Raw genomic sequence first — 16,196 nt, forward strand, 5'->3', positions numbered from 1 at the left:
ACGCCCCAACACCATCGGGAGGGGACGGTTGTGCTGGACTACGAGGCTGTTCCACCTCCCAGTCCAAATCTCACGTCACGTCGCTCGTCGGCGAAGAGCTAGTAGGCACGGACTCATGAGGCACACTGTGACTCGGACTCCAGCAGCTCACCCTCCTCAGGGTAGGAACGAGGACAATCTTCACTCACCGGCAGAGGCCCAGGCAACCCCGCCGTAGCTGACTAATGCGGTGGAACACCAGCCGCGTCGATGACAGGACCCACCGGAACCACAGGCAGAGGGAGTAACCTCGAATCCAGCTGGCCCAACAAGGATTGCAATGTGGACAGAACCTGGAGCGACAACATAGCTTGCGGGTTCACCAGCGGGTAACTAGCCAGGCCAGTCCCCACAGCCCCCGTTGAAGGTCCAACACACTGCAGCACCAATGCCGATGGTTGCAACACCTGCTCCCGGTCGTCGTCCACCTCCGAGGACACCAAAAAAGTAGCCGCCTCTGGCTGTAAAATGGCATCCGGCAGCAGCGAGTCAAAGGCGGAAGCCTGCCACGCGCCACTCGTCAGTGCCGAATCTTCAGTATCCATCCTCAACGACAAGAACAGCATCAGGCCTTTATCAAACCCCGCCGTCGCCGGAGCCGATGACGCAACCATCAACGACAGTACTGTAGATGACAGAGGTACCATCGACGACGGAACTCCTGTCAACAAGCACATCGTCGGAACCGCCACCTGTGTACAGATTTCCCAGGTGCACCAGTGTGCTTAGCCACGCTGGACTGGTGCTTCGAGGACTCTCGGCTAGAGGACGACCTGTGATGGTCCCCGAAGAGTGCTTCGACGATAGTCTTTCTTGGCCTTTTCCTGAGCCGCCCCTTTACCGGAGCTCGATTTCTCAGGCCTACCTCCAGACCCCCGGGAATGGTCCGACCGACCATATTTGGACAAAGCAGACCCATTCGACAGGTGGCTACTCGAAGAGGCCCCACCACTCTTCCGGCCTCCGACCCAGGAGCCGGCCGAGATCTCTTTGCCGGAGGCTCAGCCGACACCGCCTGGCGATGATCCACTACCTGTACAGGCCGCTCAGAGGACAAGCTCCTCACAGATCCCGCCTCAGAATCAGCAACCGCCGATTGCGGTTCTTAAGGGTCTTCTGTGAAAATCCTCTACAAATCTCACAAGAGTCAATGATGAGGATAGAGACAATAGATGCAGTCCATATGCCCGTCCCCCTCATACACTTTCTTCAGCCCACAAGTCGCACAGGGCCGGAACAGACACTTCTTCGGAACAGAAGACATCACTAACCACTGTAGTACAAACACGTTCAAAAAACTCAACGAACACAAGGTGATACCAACACTTTGGAGACGGACAAAATCTGAAGGGAAGCCGCAGGGCGGGGCTGTTTATACCCCATGTCCTATTGGTGGGGTCTAAAGCACCCAAAAAGGACGTTGATAGGACACTGAAGTGTCGAAGATTTCCATAGGAAAACGCTAAATTAAAATGACCGAGGTTCCTAGCCTGACGACGGGGAACATTCTCAGCATGTAAATCCATGAAAGATCCATATTTGGAGAAGATATATATAATGGATGCCTTCCCTGTAGATGCCAATTGTGTGGGTCTCAGAATGTACGTTCAAATGATTAATGACACAGGAGACGTTCTGTGCATACCAGAAAGGTGTGATCCTACACAAACTACAGATGCACAGTAACCTTCGGTCATGCAAACAAAGATAATGGCAGAGGGTACGTCTCCTCGCTGTGGGAACAGTCTGTTGTCTTGTAAGGTTAAGAATGTGTAAGCAGGGAACCGCTGACAAATGCATGTTTTCTCAGAAAACCTATACATAGCAGGAAGCCATAAACGGTCTGTGAAATTACATCCTGAGCAAACCAATGTGTATAAAAGATAAAGTTTCCTTTCTGTAAATTGCTCACTTCACTACGACTATGGTTGAACCTGGGTCGCTTAAGCGGATTAAAAGCTATTGTTTGTACTTAACTCTCCATGTCTGATGGTGTTATTTGCAGTTACCAGGTTTTGGTCTCACATTCTTTAATTATTAAGGGTGCTATTATATTTCAACTATGTATAGCTTCAAGCAAAGACTAGGGTGTTCAACCAGGTCACCCTCATAAAACACTTCAATTGCGAAGGATGGCTCAATCTAAAAAGTAAAAGGTGGGTTGCTTAACATATGCACAAGCCTCCCAGTAGAGTTCATGGTGTCGAGTAAACCCCCCACCCCCCATGGTCAATAACCTACTCAGCTCTCACACAGATCACATGCCACACCAATCAGGTGAATCCCTCACTGGATCTTTATTCAGTTTGGAGCAATGTCAAATTTTGTACATGCCTACGACAATTGAGCTTTCCAAGAAATCTCTCTCCAAACACTGAACAACTACATTTTGGGTTTCTAAAAGCAATGGTAAAATGTAATCGATTCACGCATCTTAAAGGAGCAAAGCAACTGAAATGATGGTTGCAAGGGAAAAGCTTTGGATATCAGATTTCTAAACACATTAAAAAAAGCTCTGCTTGATTAGGGAAAAAGTGGGAAATTAATAACCAATTACAGTGGAGAGCCAACAAATGGGTAGTTACATTTAGCTACATGAATGATCACTGATGAATGTACTGTAGGACTCATCCTTCAAGTGACTTGGATGATTTAAGGCATCTACCCAATCAGGACGAGTCAGATGTCCTTCGACAGTCAAAAGCTTTTTTGCCACGGCATTGAACTGAAGCAACTACACCTAGGCCAAAAAATAACTTCTATATTCAGAAAATTAAATCCCTGTCACTATGGCTTCACGTGCTTAAACACACACATTCATCTCAGGGTAGGCCATGCCTTTAGTTTATTTTCAAATGTTTTCAGTCCGCCCAGACAAGAATTGGACCCAATGTTGGTGACTTGAAGCGGGTGCAGCTCATTGGGATGTCCAGATCATTCTTTCACCACCCCATAAAAATCCACAGCCTTCTTCCAAACTGCACGCAACACCAGCAGACACAGGGAACAAGCCAAGTTCACAGGGCTCCATCATTAGGCTTTCTGGTTCATGGATTTCAATGTTTTGTTCAGCTGCAGAGAAATGTGCGGAAAAAAAATGTTAAGAATCTCAAAAACGGCCAATGCATGCTTATTTAGGTTTTAGTGTATGGAACGATGGCACGGAATGGATAATAGTCTACCACTCTAATTGAAACAATCTCACTACTTGACCAGAAAATAAAATTTGCTTTCACATACTTCCCAATTTCTCACTTTAGAATACGTAAAGCAAAACAATCTTAGTTTCAAAGGAATCCTGTATGGTGTGAGGTGAAATGGTTATAGAAAGATGGGGAGAACACCCAGGGCTTGCAAAATCTATTGGCCCACTCGCATTTTATGAAGGACGAGTACCATTTGCTTGGTACTAGACCTTGCTGGCAAGTATGCAGAGGTCTGAAACTTGACATTAACTGCAAACAAACTTTATTTGCAGTAAATGGCAAATCCAAGTCTGCAATCCTTGGTATACTACAGGTTCATTGTACTTTCCTATATCCCTCTCTCCCTCCTAAAATAAGCATGGCAGCTCGGTCTATGCTACCATATACTCGGGTGGTACAGCCTTCTACTAAGAGCGGAGTCTTGTACTGGATAAGTAAAGGTTGAATGGTTTTACAAAGCCCTTAGTTGGACTTCAGAAAAACTGTCCTAAAAGACCTTGCGACTATCCCTTTATCAGGTTTCAGGCTAACAGCAGCTGTGTACAACTGTTATTGCCTTGTTTAGCTACATCCTAGATTTACAGGGTTCAATTGTTCGCTTCAGATGTGTACATTCCAGCGCATGCCTTTAAGATCAGGCATTTTATGTTAGTGATCTTTGTTAGTGAGGCAGGCCCTATCCCAACAGATTTCAAATTTACAATTGTACCTTCATAGACTAGCCCCATCACAAGTGGTTTTCTGACTGATACACCTAGAGTTCATTACAAACCAATAAAAACCTGGCTTGATTTTATCAAATGCACTAGAGCCAATTAAAGCTTTTGGAAGTGTTAAGATAGTTTCACCCCCTTACTAGACAAGGCAGGCAGCTAGTCACATGACTCAGTTGCTCCGCTACTACAACCTATTTCACCAGTCCTCCTTGGGGGTTTTGAGGGCTCCGAAATAAATGTGAGACGGCCAAATAGATGGAGTTTTCTCACAAGTAGCCATTTTATTAAATAACTTGTGTGAAAGCCTGTTTAACCGGGCCAAAGTATGTGAGGAGAGACATTTTCAGAGGGTTACTACATGCTGTGGTATATTGTACAGATGGCCTATTCCCAAGGCAACAGCTCTCTAGTGGTGACAACAGGCAGTCTACTGCACATGACTGCATCAAACAAACACACATCTGTACGATATGATAAAAATAAGGGTGAGAAAAACGCCTTGTTTTCACTAACCTAATGAGGATATCCCTGCCTGTTAAACTAAGACTAAAGGAAAACACTATCAAAAATATTTGACCCTCACACTTATACATACAACAAAATTATACAGGTATCATGGCCATTTCAACGCAACAAAATAAGTTGTATTAAAACAAACATTGCAACAATGCATTATTGTAACCAGGGTCAGAGCCCCTACCCTAGGATTAACGCAGGGTTTTCAAAACCAAAGCTCGAATTAAGAAAGTTATTTTCAAGAGTCATGTTCTGTTTCCAATACAACGAAGTTAGTTGTACTCCACAAGTCTTTCACTAGACATTTGGATGGTCTCGTCACTATACAGAAATTCCCATCTTCAAAATGATTGTCAAAATTCCTCAAGCACTTGCTTGATCAACCCAAACCCACTGTCTTTTTCACTTTCAGGCAGTATTTCATATAATTTCACTTTTATGAAGAACTACTTTCACATTTCTTCTTCATAAACAAAGGTTTGTCAAGATGGTTCTACCACAGTGCATCAGAACACAGTATCATACTTCACACAATCTCTTTCCACAACAACCTTCCACCACACTACAGTACTTCAATTGTCTTCTTCCTGGTCCACTAATCTGCCATGACTCACCTCCAATAGTGCCTTTCCTTGTATACTCGCCTGCCAGGATAAAACTCCTACCACAAGTACTCTGGTCCAGCTCACTTCAAGCTTTAGAAAGGTTTTTAACTTTCAACAACCACATTGGGGTGCACAACGTCTTCCATAGGGACACATTGATGCTGTTTGTTCCACTGATTTGTTTGCCAGCTGCAATACAGGTTACATTACTCTCCCCCTTGATTTCTACAAAGAGGGCTTCTACCCTGCCACCTTGGTAGTCTTTCTACAAAATCGGTTTGCTGTTGGTAATGTTTCTTTTTCAATCTCCCCTCTTTAAGAAAGCGGTGTCCTCATTTATAATTGCCTCTTGTTAGGGGGAATTTTCAGTCTGTGCCAATTCCCTTTAACCCAAGAGACTCCCCACACTTTTTGCTGGACTTTAGGAATTTTTTGATGTATTCTCCTGAGTGAGTGGAACCTTTTAGCCTTCACTCATTCTGTTGCTCTGACTGCCAATCTTATTTTACTGCATTTGTAGAGTATGCTTTCCTCCATGTATTTCTGTTAGGGGAGTTTTTCTAAAGTCCTACTGGTAGTAAGACTTCAGTAAGTGATCCCCGTGGTTTGTAGATCCCCCAACTCTTAGTATCAATGTGTACTAGCTCAGGACCTTAGTATTGTGGCAGAGCAGTCAGGCTTATCTTAAGGAGGAAGATGTGAGCTTCAGGTAAGTACACTGAATCTTAGCTAGACAGGCACAACAAAGAAGCACTTATACTATAATTATATTTATTTATACCAGAATCACTTTAAATACTTCAGACGTTTACGATAAAACAATGTTAGCAAGGGAAAAGACAAGGTTATTGTATTATCGGTTACTGCGCAGTCATGCAGTTTTCAGCGGGTTATATAGGAATGCTTTTACTCTGCAAACACATAGAAAAGTCACTTAAATGGAGGAAAAGAAGTGGTTCGTGCAACATGAGCTTAGTTCAAGGTTCTCGAAATGGTTTCTTCATCTTGGCAAGTCCTAAAACACAACTCTAGTTAAAAGGCAGTTCGGAGAGGGCTTGAGGTCTTGACAAACTTCAAAACATGAGTTCTTGTGGATTTCTTCCAGTGTATAAAGTTATTGAAGCAGCAAGTTAGAAACTAACAAGGGAGACCTTAAAACGAACTTAAGGGGACACAAGCAGTGGCTTGGGTTAGAGGTAAGAGGGGGTTGCCCTGAACACCTATGTGCACTCCAACACTCTGGAGCAACTTCCTGCAGGCAAGCAACACCTTTTTCCCCCTACAGTACCTTAAGTTTGAGTAAAGTGTTTGTTCTGGTTTCTCTGCAATGTTGCAGCTCTGGACCAGACCTCCGGATTCCTTGGTCTGGTGACAAAAGGCAGGACAATGGACAGTGTGTCTCAGCAGCAGTCTCAAGGGAGGACCTGTAGCATGACTTTCAGCAACTTCATGGTTCACTCTGCGGTTTTGGCGCCCTTTCAGCAGCACCAACAAAGGACATAGTTGGCGACCACACACCTTACCGACATCATGACAACCACTCCACCCGAAGCTATAGGAGCGATATATTGAGGAAGCCACCCTCCCTCATCTACCAGAGGCAGACAAGAAAACCTTAGAGCTCCCCATCACAAATGAGTAAGTGGAATTAGCAATAAAATCTCTAAAACCCAGAGCCCCAGGTGCAGACATATTCTCACCTACATTTTACAAACTTTTCAGAACCTCCCTCACAGGCCCGCCAACAGAGCTCCTGAACTTCCGAGAAACAGGCACAGTAATCCCATTGATGCAGGAATCCACCACTATCACGCTGCTAAAGCCGGGAAAGGACCTGAGAGAATGCACCTCGTATCAACCCATCTCCCTTATCAAAATCGATGCAAATATTTACTCCAAAGCTTTGGCGAACAAGTTGGCACGGATCCTCCCCACTCATCAACACTGACCAAACAGGTATCATTGCAGGGAGACAACATCCGCCGAGCTCAGATACTGCATCAATGGAATACCAAGGTCTGGCCCTGCTCACCCTAGACGCAACCAAGGTTTTGACCGGATTGACTGGTCATTCATGCGACTAACACTGCAAGCTTTTCAATTCGGCCCAGTCTTTCGCACCATGCTATTGGCCAACTACAAGGCCCCCAAACTAGCCCTGAGGGGGAACCAAAATATCTCTGCGCCTATCCCCTCTCTACTCTGGGATGAGGCAAGGATGCCCACTTTCTACACCGATTTTTGCCCTAATTATGGAACCCTTTGCCGAAAGAATCCGCAACAGCAAGACCATTGAAGGAATGACATTAAAAAGGCGAATATACGGTGTCCCTTTACACAGATGTGATGCTATTACTCATCAATAGCCGAAAATCGCTACCCGCATCCCTAGCGGAACGGAATACCTTTGAATGGGTGGCGGGCTTTTCCATCAACTACTCTAAATCAGAAGCATTAGGAGTGAACCTAACCAAGGAGCCAATACACCTCTTACAACCCATCTGCCAACTGAAATGGAGCATGTCAGCAACGAAATACATAGGAGTGCATATTGCAGCAAACCCCAAAAAGTTATATGCAGTGAACTTTCCCCGCTTATTCAGCGACCTGAAATCAGACCTCGGAAGATTGAAAAATCAGGAAATCTCACTCCTGGGCAATGTCACAGCATGCAAAATGAACCTATTACCAAGATTCCTATATCTTTGACCGACCCTTCCAGTTCAAATCCCCCTGAAAACCCTCCTTCAGCTACAAAAACAAATCTTTTGTTTCATATGGAAAGGGGGCAAAGCACAAATCCTGCAGAGTGTGATGACATGAGCGGCCAAGTGGGGCGGGATAGGGTACCCAACCTCCACAACTACTAAGTAGCAGCCCAATTAAACTCCATGGCATAGGCTGACACGACAAGCCCCCCAAAGTGGGCAAGGATCGAATAAGCCAGAAGCCAGATACCACTCAGCTACAGACCTCAGCGTCAGCACACAGACAATGGCCGTCTATTCTCTCATCAACTAAGCCTACGATACAAATTTGGGACAGAGCACTATGAAGGAAAAGGACTCAGGTTTTGGCCCGCTCTCCCCGGTGCTCTGCAACCTGGACTTCACACCAGGCCTACAGGTGACAAACTTTCAGAATTGGAACCAAGGAGGCACTCGAACACTCTCTCAGCTCTTCGAGAATTGAGCTGCCCTAACCTTCATGGAATGTAAGTCTTGCTTCAACCTATCAGAAGCAGATAGATTGACCTACACACAGCTGTGCCATTGAATCTCCCAACTGCTGATTAAACAAAGCCACTAGGCGGCTCCACCCCCCGGAACCCTCACAAGGCCCCAGGAAAGGGCACATTACACAAACTCTTACAAGACGACATGCTAGTTATCAGACCTGCATATATGTCCCGGTGGGAAGCGGACTTGGGGCACAGCATCAATGACCAAACATGGGTGGACATTTGGATTAGTTGGATTAGAAACAACACTGCCTCTAGATGCGTCACCAATAGAGAAGGGGCACTACAATTGCTCTATAATTGGTACTACCCGCCAGAGCGCCGTCACCACTTCAATAGCTCACTGGACCCTAACAGTTGGACAGTGTGGAGCCCAAGGGTCATACTGTGCCACCTGACACTCCACGTCTGGGAGTGTCAGGTGGCACAGTCCTTCTGGGGGAAAAGTACTTCAAACGATAGAAGCGATCACCCACTGCAGACTCCCGCTGACACCAGAGGTGGTGCTTCTGGGAACTCCACAGCCAAATTGCTACCAAAGATTGGGACCAACTGCAAAGCTGATCATGCACCTCTTACTAGCGGCTAAGATCACTCGCCCGCAAACGGAAATACCGAGTGGGGCCCTCTTCTCTCACTATGATGGTCTAAGGTCAGGGACATACTGGTGGCTGAGAAGATCACACCGGAAAAAGAAGGATCGCTTCACGGACTGCTGAGTCCCAGTCCTGGAATACGATATTGCTTTCCCCAGCACTGACTTTCCAGCCAAGACCAGCAAGCCTTATCCTACAGTCCTAAGAACTTCCATTGGATCCTGCAAGAGGATCCCATGGAAGAGGAGTTCTACTATACGAAGTTGTACATGTAGCTTGCTGCACCCGGTTTTAAATAAAGAAGTTAAAACATTTTTTTAAAAGAATCACAGGAGCTCAAGAGGAGCCTACCTGATGGTGCACAAGCTGCAAGGCCTGCACAAGTGAGTTGAAGTCAAAACTAGATGGGTGAAAACAGCACTTCCCAAGCCAGAAAGCACCGAAAATGGCACACAGTAGTTACACCCTAAACCCCACAATATCTTAAAGATGAAGATTTTCCAGCTGGCTTCCATCCGGATGCAGTGATGCAGACCCGATTCCTGCTCCTTGGTTGTGGTGACGAAAGGGGGACCTTCGGCGGGCTTCTGCGGCAGCGGGACTCGGCAGCAATGGATTCAACTCACTTCAGCTGCTCTTTGGAGTTTTGGCACCTTTTTCTCAGTGCCAAGAAGGAGCGAATATCCCTCGTTGGATTTTCCTCAGTCACTCAGTCCTGCTTCTGTAGGACCCCACTGATGCCTGCGACTGTAGGACCCCACTGATGCCTGCGAAGTTTCCGCCGGATTATTTCTTCGGCGAAGAATGCACTAGATGATGGTCCAGGTACCGCGGGTATTGAGTTATTGGAGGTCAGGAAGGTTGCAGCAAGTCGGGGGTTGAGCCGAAATGAAGATGGTCTCGAGGCTAGTTGGTCCCACCAGCCTAAGGGAGGAAGTCGTCCTTGGAGGATCTTGCCTGTCGATGTGAAAATGCGGTCAGCACAGCTGCAAGGCTTCACCAGTGCTTTTGCGGTCCTGGAAGGAGCTTCAGGTGTCTCGGCTTGTCCTCCTCGTCAGATGTCTTGCTCCAGTGGTCGACTGTCTGTAGTCCCAAAATCCTCACCTTTTATGCAAAATCCCATTCATTCACAGTCATTTAGCTGTCAATCACTTGGGGGTTGACTGTCCTCGAGGACAGCCAGCCACCCAGTTAGAACTTGTTTCAGCCAGGCATTTCTACAGACAGAGGACATTAAAGTTTCAAGTCCCTCCCGCACTCCCTGCCTTCCCGGACACACTGTAGCCCAGGCGGGCGTCACGGCTGAAGCCCGCAAAAGGCAAACGACTCAAACCTAGTCTAAACGATAAAGAGCCCAGAAAGAACTGAAACGAAAAATGGCCAAAACGTTCACCCATGGGTGCTGTACTGCAGCAACAGCCTGGTAGTAAAAAGTAACCACTGCCACCAGTCTTTTAAGTCAGTAAGTGTAATAAAAGGTTACATGAGCAGTGAGATACAGAGTTACTATGTAACCATCCCCTCCCCCCACACACCCCTGCACTCCATAAGGTGGTGTGTGCTGGACCCACAAAAGAGAAAGTTAAGTAAGATAAAAGTTCACTATTCTTGGGAACTGTAGTTCACACAAGAAAATGTATTTAAACATTAAGAGAAGTCCAAGAGACTTCTCAGTGGCACTGCATAGAGGGCGCTCTGTCAGTATGCAAAATGCAGATGCCTATGGAGTTTACCAGACTCCATCAAACATTAAGAATTACAAATCCTAGTCACACAGAAAAGGCGAGTGGTAAAAAGGGCTGCTCACTCAGGAGGTTAAATAAAAAGAAAACAGTCCAGCAGAAAGTGCTGGGGGTCTCCAAGTTTGAAGGGAATTGGCACAGAACTGAAAATACTGCCCACCCATACAGCTTTACCCCATACGTAACCCTGGAGACATCAACATCAAATCTTTCTACGCAAACTGTAGGATATCGGATTACAGAGTCCACAGCTGCAGTCATTGGCTGGGAGCAGTAGGACCCAGAGACCAGTGATTGGTTATTAGGAGAAAGACAGTTCAGAAACGAAACAAACTGATTTTTTCTTTACCGAGGATTCCCAGCCTGACGGGGAATATTCATGAGCATGTGAATCCCTGCCAGACCCCATGCTGGAGAAGACAGTTATACTAGGTGAATAAAACCCAAGGATGTAACATTCAATTACATGAGCTTTTGAGATCACTGAACCACAGATTGAGATAAGCAGTACCTCTTGTAACTTATTTTTGGATGGCACACAGCTAACTCACGGGAAGTAAAACTCACATACTTTAACCTCACAATGAAGGGGAAAGTAAAACCCAATGTTACACTTAACTGAATGCCTCAGTTATTCTAGGTCGGCAACAACCTTAAAGACTTATTCTGGACAGGCTAACATCAAGTCGGGAAGTAAGACCCAGTTGTAGGACACTCATACAATTATCCTACAGGAATTATCTGGTGAAACCAACACATAACATTCGGGAAGAGGCACAACCTAACCACGAGAGAGTAATAGACCTTCACATCTATTTTCTATTAGAATGGCAAAACTGTTTCTAAGGAAAGAAAAGATGATAACCATACTCCTCGCACATCCAAGATAAGTAAGAACTTTTGTAACTGTTCACTCTTAGAGTTACAGTTACCAACCAACTCTTTACAAGGAAGTAACGTTTAAACACTTATTTTCTTTTCTAGGCAAACAACCCAATCCGTTAAAAGTCTTTCCCTTATTCTTGGAGCATGAGTGTTCAGTGGCAGAAGGGTGGTCACTAGGATCTAGTGTCAAACAGGCAGGGTCAGGATAGGTTCTTAAGTAGCAAAAGCCAGAGTTCCTTAGAAAGACTGGGCAAACAGGTGAGCACTTTAGAGTTTGCAGGGTCTTCACAGAAGACACCGTAGCAGGATTCTAGCAGTGGGACTGTGTGCACTGGATGAGAGGCCTCCCCATCACAGAAATCCTAACAGGCTTAAGGTAAGTACAGACCCAAGCCAACAGTACCTCCGCTTTGAAGATTTTGCAGCAGGACTACTTCAGGATCTGCAGCCAAAAACCCAGTCAGTGGATTTCTTGTTGTGATGACTGAAAACAAGACCTCAGAAGGAACTTTGCAGCAGGGATCGATGAAGGCTCTAGGCAAGGTTTCCCTCGCAGATGAATGCGGTTCTGCAGATTTGGTGCCTTTTCAAGGAGCACAGAAGACAGAAAATCACGGTTGAATTATTGTCATTACAAAGGTCCAGCACTCTGTTGAGGGGACTTTTCTAACTCGATTTGTGTCTCTGGAGATCCACCAGGATGCCCACGAACATTCAGCGAGATTCGGAAGACTGTGCCCCACACAGTTTCTCGAGGTCCCAGTGTATTGGGGTATTGCAGCAACGCAAAGTCGCAGCAACGCGTGGGATGTCTCAAAACGCAGGTCTTCTTGAGTCTAGTGGGTCTCACCAGGCTCTGGGTCAGGCTCTTCGTTTTCGGAGTCCCCAGGTCCATTGGAAGGAAGGGCTAAAGCAGGCTCCCGTTACACAGCAGGCTCTCTGGTCGCTGGTAATCTTCTCCACTGCTTTTCCTTCATCATCCTCTTTGGTTTCAGTTCCAGTGGTTGACCTTTCTTCAGCTTCCAGGTTCACAGTATTTATCAGGAATTGCAACACAACTTCTGCACTCTCACCCTGCATTTTACAAGAATGGGGGGTCTGGTTGTCCATTCAGGACAGCCAGCCCCCCCACTGGGATTTGTCCCCATTTAGGCAAGGGGGAAGACAAAGGGCTGTGGAGTTTTAGACTCCTCCCTCGCTTCCTGCCCTCACAGAGACTGGAGTCTGGGCACGGAGTCCAGGGGACTCCCGCCGAAGATCAAAATCACAAAGGAATTTCCAGCCGTGGATGTCGGGCCAAGGAACAATAAAGGACAAGAAACACTAAAATGGTGAAAAAAGAAGACGGGGCCATTTTTGTAAAATGAGCACCCTTTGGTGCCTGTACTGCAGCTGTGAACACAGCCGGGGTAAAGGTGTACCAAATACAAGGTATCACTGCCACCTGCCAGTCCCTGTAACAGCATTGTTACAGTTTTAATGTGAAAGGGGATACATTGCATCTGCCCAGAACAGGCACCTATTGCCAAAAAGCTGTTAAAGAGGATAACTTTAAAAAGACACTATGCAGAGTCAAAAACATGGCACCCATAAAAAGAGTAAAAGGTTCTGCGAGTGTGGAAAAAGGTTCCCACTCAGAGGTATTAAGGAAAAATATCCCACTAGTAAAGCAAAAAGTTCTGGGGTTGACCCAGGTAAGGAAGATTTACCAGTTCTGTGAAAATCTTACCCAACAGCCCCATTGGAGGTCACTGTAGCTAGCCAGGAGAGTTGTATTGTTTGCGATCCTGATTGAATAGGCCGCAGAGGCAGTAATAAGTTTCCCGAGAGCATAAAGTTTCTTCCAATCTGTATCCGGAGAGACTTCTGCCGTGGATAGTGGAACCCCCTGCCTTGGTGGACTTGTGTAGAAATTGGAAATGTGGAATGCAGCAGGAGTCCTCTTTCCTAGGTCTCTTGGGAGTAATACATTTATCTGAGAAATCTATAAATTGAGCCATTTTGTCCATAAATTTCTCAAATCTCTACCTAGTCCACAGGGAATACTCAGAAGGGTCTGGAGGTGGGAAAGACGGGGGTGATTTTCCCAATAAAGCCTTCCAGAGAGGCTGGGGGGGGGGGCTTCAGAGTACTCCTCTCTACGAGAGGGGGCATCCCTGTGTTCACTCCTGCTGCCGAATCAATAGCAGCAAGACTGTTTATTTTCAGCGACTGAATGCTAGGTCTCGACGTGCCTGCCGGCGCCGTTGCGGTTGACTCAACCGAACCCTTAGGTGCTTGCGCACCTTTGGACGGTGTGTGTCGGCAACTTTTTTTTGTAGGAACGTCTTTGTTAGATGAAAGCCCAGTCACATGCCGAAAAGACTGTTGCGTGCAGGGCGCCGACCGCCATGCTCGAAAGGCACCAAATTTTTCAGCGGGCCTGTTGGCATTACGTGCTTCTTCGACATGTCTGTCAAGGAGGCCTTAGGCAGCGTTTGTTTGGGTTTTAGTGGTGCGCGTGTGCCTTTGTCGCCGGGGTGTGAACTCCACAAAACAGAGCCGGTAGCCTGTCTGTCAGGGCATGGCATCTGGGAACCTGCAGGTTCCACCAAAAGGTCTATGGCTTCCAATTAAGATCCATTAATCCTGGTCATCCGAAGCGACAGCGCCAATGGGGGGAATGGCTTTCGGCCAGCATCATGTAGGCCACCCATCGTTTAGTCCGCCTGTCCTTAACGTCTTGGGACGAAAGAGCTTGCAGGACTTGCAAACGCTCGTCGTGGTCTCAAAGTAGACACCGATTTCAACGGCGATGGGTGTCCTTCCAAGGAAATTTGCTGTTACACAATGGACAAAATGTAAAAGGCGTCCTCTCCATAGCAGAGGGTAACAGCAGCCAGACCAAATAGGGAAAGAGGAGCTGTGATTCTGTTTGTCCACACTAGATCAGGAGAAAGAAGCACTGACAAGCGTTCCTTTTGGTTGTCTGGAAAGTCAGCTTTGCCGTTGGGTGCTTTGGGGTGTCAAAGGAGTGCCAAAGCTGGTGCAGAGCTTTGCTCCTTCGAGCAGCGCTCCTTCGAGCAGTGCGCAGATTCAGAGATCCAGCTCTTGACAAGGTGAGTGGGCAAAGGCGTCTGCTTCTGCGCACCCTCCACCCTCGTCAGTGAGTGAACTTCGCATCCAATCACATACCAAGCGTCATTCAAACAGAGCCAATGTCATCCTATGGTCAGCCATCCCTCAACACACGCCGATGGTTATAGAAGGGGAGGAAGGGCTCTTGCACATCGGAATGAATCCACACAATCCAGAGAGGCTCCTGCATATGCCAGTCAGAACTGGTTTCAGGTTGACTAGGGCTCCAAGTCCTGGGGCACATATGCAGTAGCCCAAGATGGCCTGCTCGTCTTCATTATACAAATCGGAACAAGGACTCTTCATGTGACTTGCCACCCTCCTGTCTGTGAGTTACACCAAGACCAACTTCATTTTGATGAATGGATGAGGAGTCAAAAAAAGACTCAAGTAGCGTTGACCAAGCAGCAAGATTGAACTAAGGAGGAAGGCACAGCTGCGTAGTACAAATACACTGAGGACTTGATAAGTAAAGGACACATACAGTAACTTATAAAAACAACAATCATGTGTTACAGGACTACACAAAGGCGCACTTCGATATTTAATTACATATATACAACTCACAGTAAGGTAACCCCCCCTATAGGTTACACCCTATTTTTAGATTCTAAGCAGTTATCTCAGAATAAATGCATTCATTAAAGTAGGGAGAATATAGGTGATGTAAGCAGGACTTTACAGCCAATGCAAACAACCAAATGGGGAGGGGAGCTTATCAAGAGCTAATTCCCCCTCAACCTTGGAGACCCCCAGCTCTCGCTAGATTTAGGACTTTTAAATTTTAACTCCCGAGTGAATGGGACCTTTACCTAATTCAGTGTTTTACTGTTTTGAGTCTGACCAACTCCATATAGGCATCTGCTTCTTGTATGGTGACACACAGCACCTTCAGTGCAGTGTCACTGAGAAATCCTTTAGATTTCTGTTAAGATTTAAATACCTTTCCTTGGGTGTTAGGGAGAATTATCAGAAATGTGCTAATTCCCTACACCTTAGAGACCCTTAGCAACTTTTCTGGATTTTGAGGTCTTGATTTTTTTTTCCTTCTTCAAATTCAATTTTATTGGCATCTTCACATTTACAGCTCAATGCAGGTTTCCTGCAGACCATCTTCATATTAATCAATACCAACCAGATTTTAACTTTTCTCCCCACCTCCCACCCAATTTTGAACACTTCCGACCCCCCCCCCCCATCCCCTCCTAGCCCCAACAGTGTTCCGGCCATTGTAGGGCAATTTCTTTCAGTCCCACTGGGATCTCCGTTCCGGTCTCTTCAATTGTAGCTTGAGGTTCGAGGGCCTGGAACGAAGCAATCAGAGTTCAACCAATTTTAGACCCATTCTGGTTCGCCCCTGTCCCGTTCGTGCTCCCCTGTGAATACTGGCCACTGATTGGGCTGGTTCCCTGCCCCAGCAACATTCATCCCAGTACACCACCCACTCCGCCTACCTCCTCTACCTCTCGTAAGTATTCTGGGTCGTATTTCATCAGGAAAGGGGCCCATTCAATAGCCCTCATCGATTGTGTA

General features: G+C 46.4%; 1 protein-coding gene across 1 annotated transcript in view; it reads right to left on the reverse strand.

The window, feature by feature from the left end:
- Nucleotides 1–2,312: 2,312 nt before the first annotated feature.
- EIF3L (eukaryotic translation initiation factor 3 subunit L) overlaps nt 2,313–16,196 on the reverse strand; it is a 277,699-nt gene continuing 263,815 nt past the window's right edge. Inside the window, exon 15 of the mRNA XM_069653069.1 lies at nt 2,313–3,111. Within this exon, the coding sequence (XP_069509170.1) occupies nt 3,073–3,111 (39 nt within the window). The 3' untranslated portion in view covers nt 2,313–3,072. The remainder of the gene's footprint in view (nt 3,112–16,196) is intronic.

Source organism: Ambystoma mexicanum, chromosome 3q (assembly GCF_040938575.1).
Source record: "Ambystoma mexicanum isolate Mex_15411 chromosome 3q, UKY_AmexF1_1, whole genome shotgun sequence".
Classification (NCBI taxonomy): Eukaryota; Metazoa; Chordata; class Amphibia; order Caudata; family Ambystomatidae; genus Ambystoma; species Ambystoma mexicanum.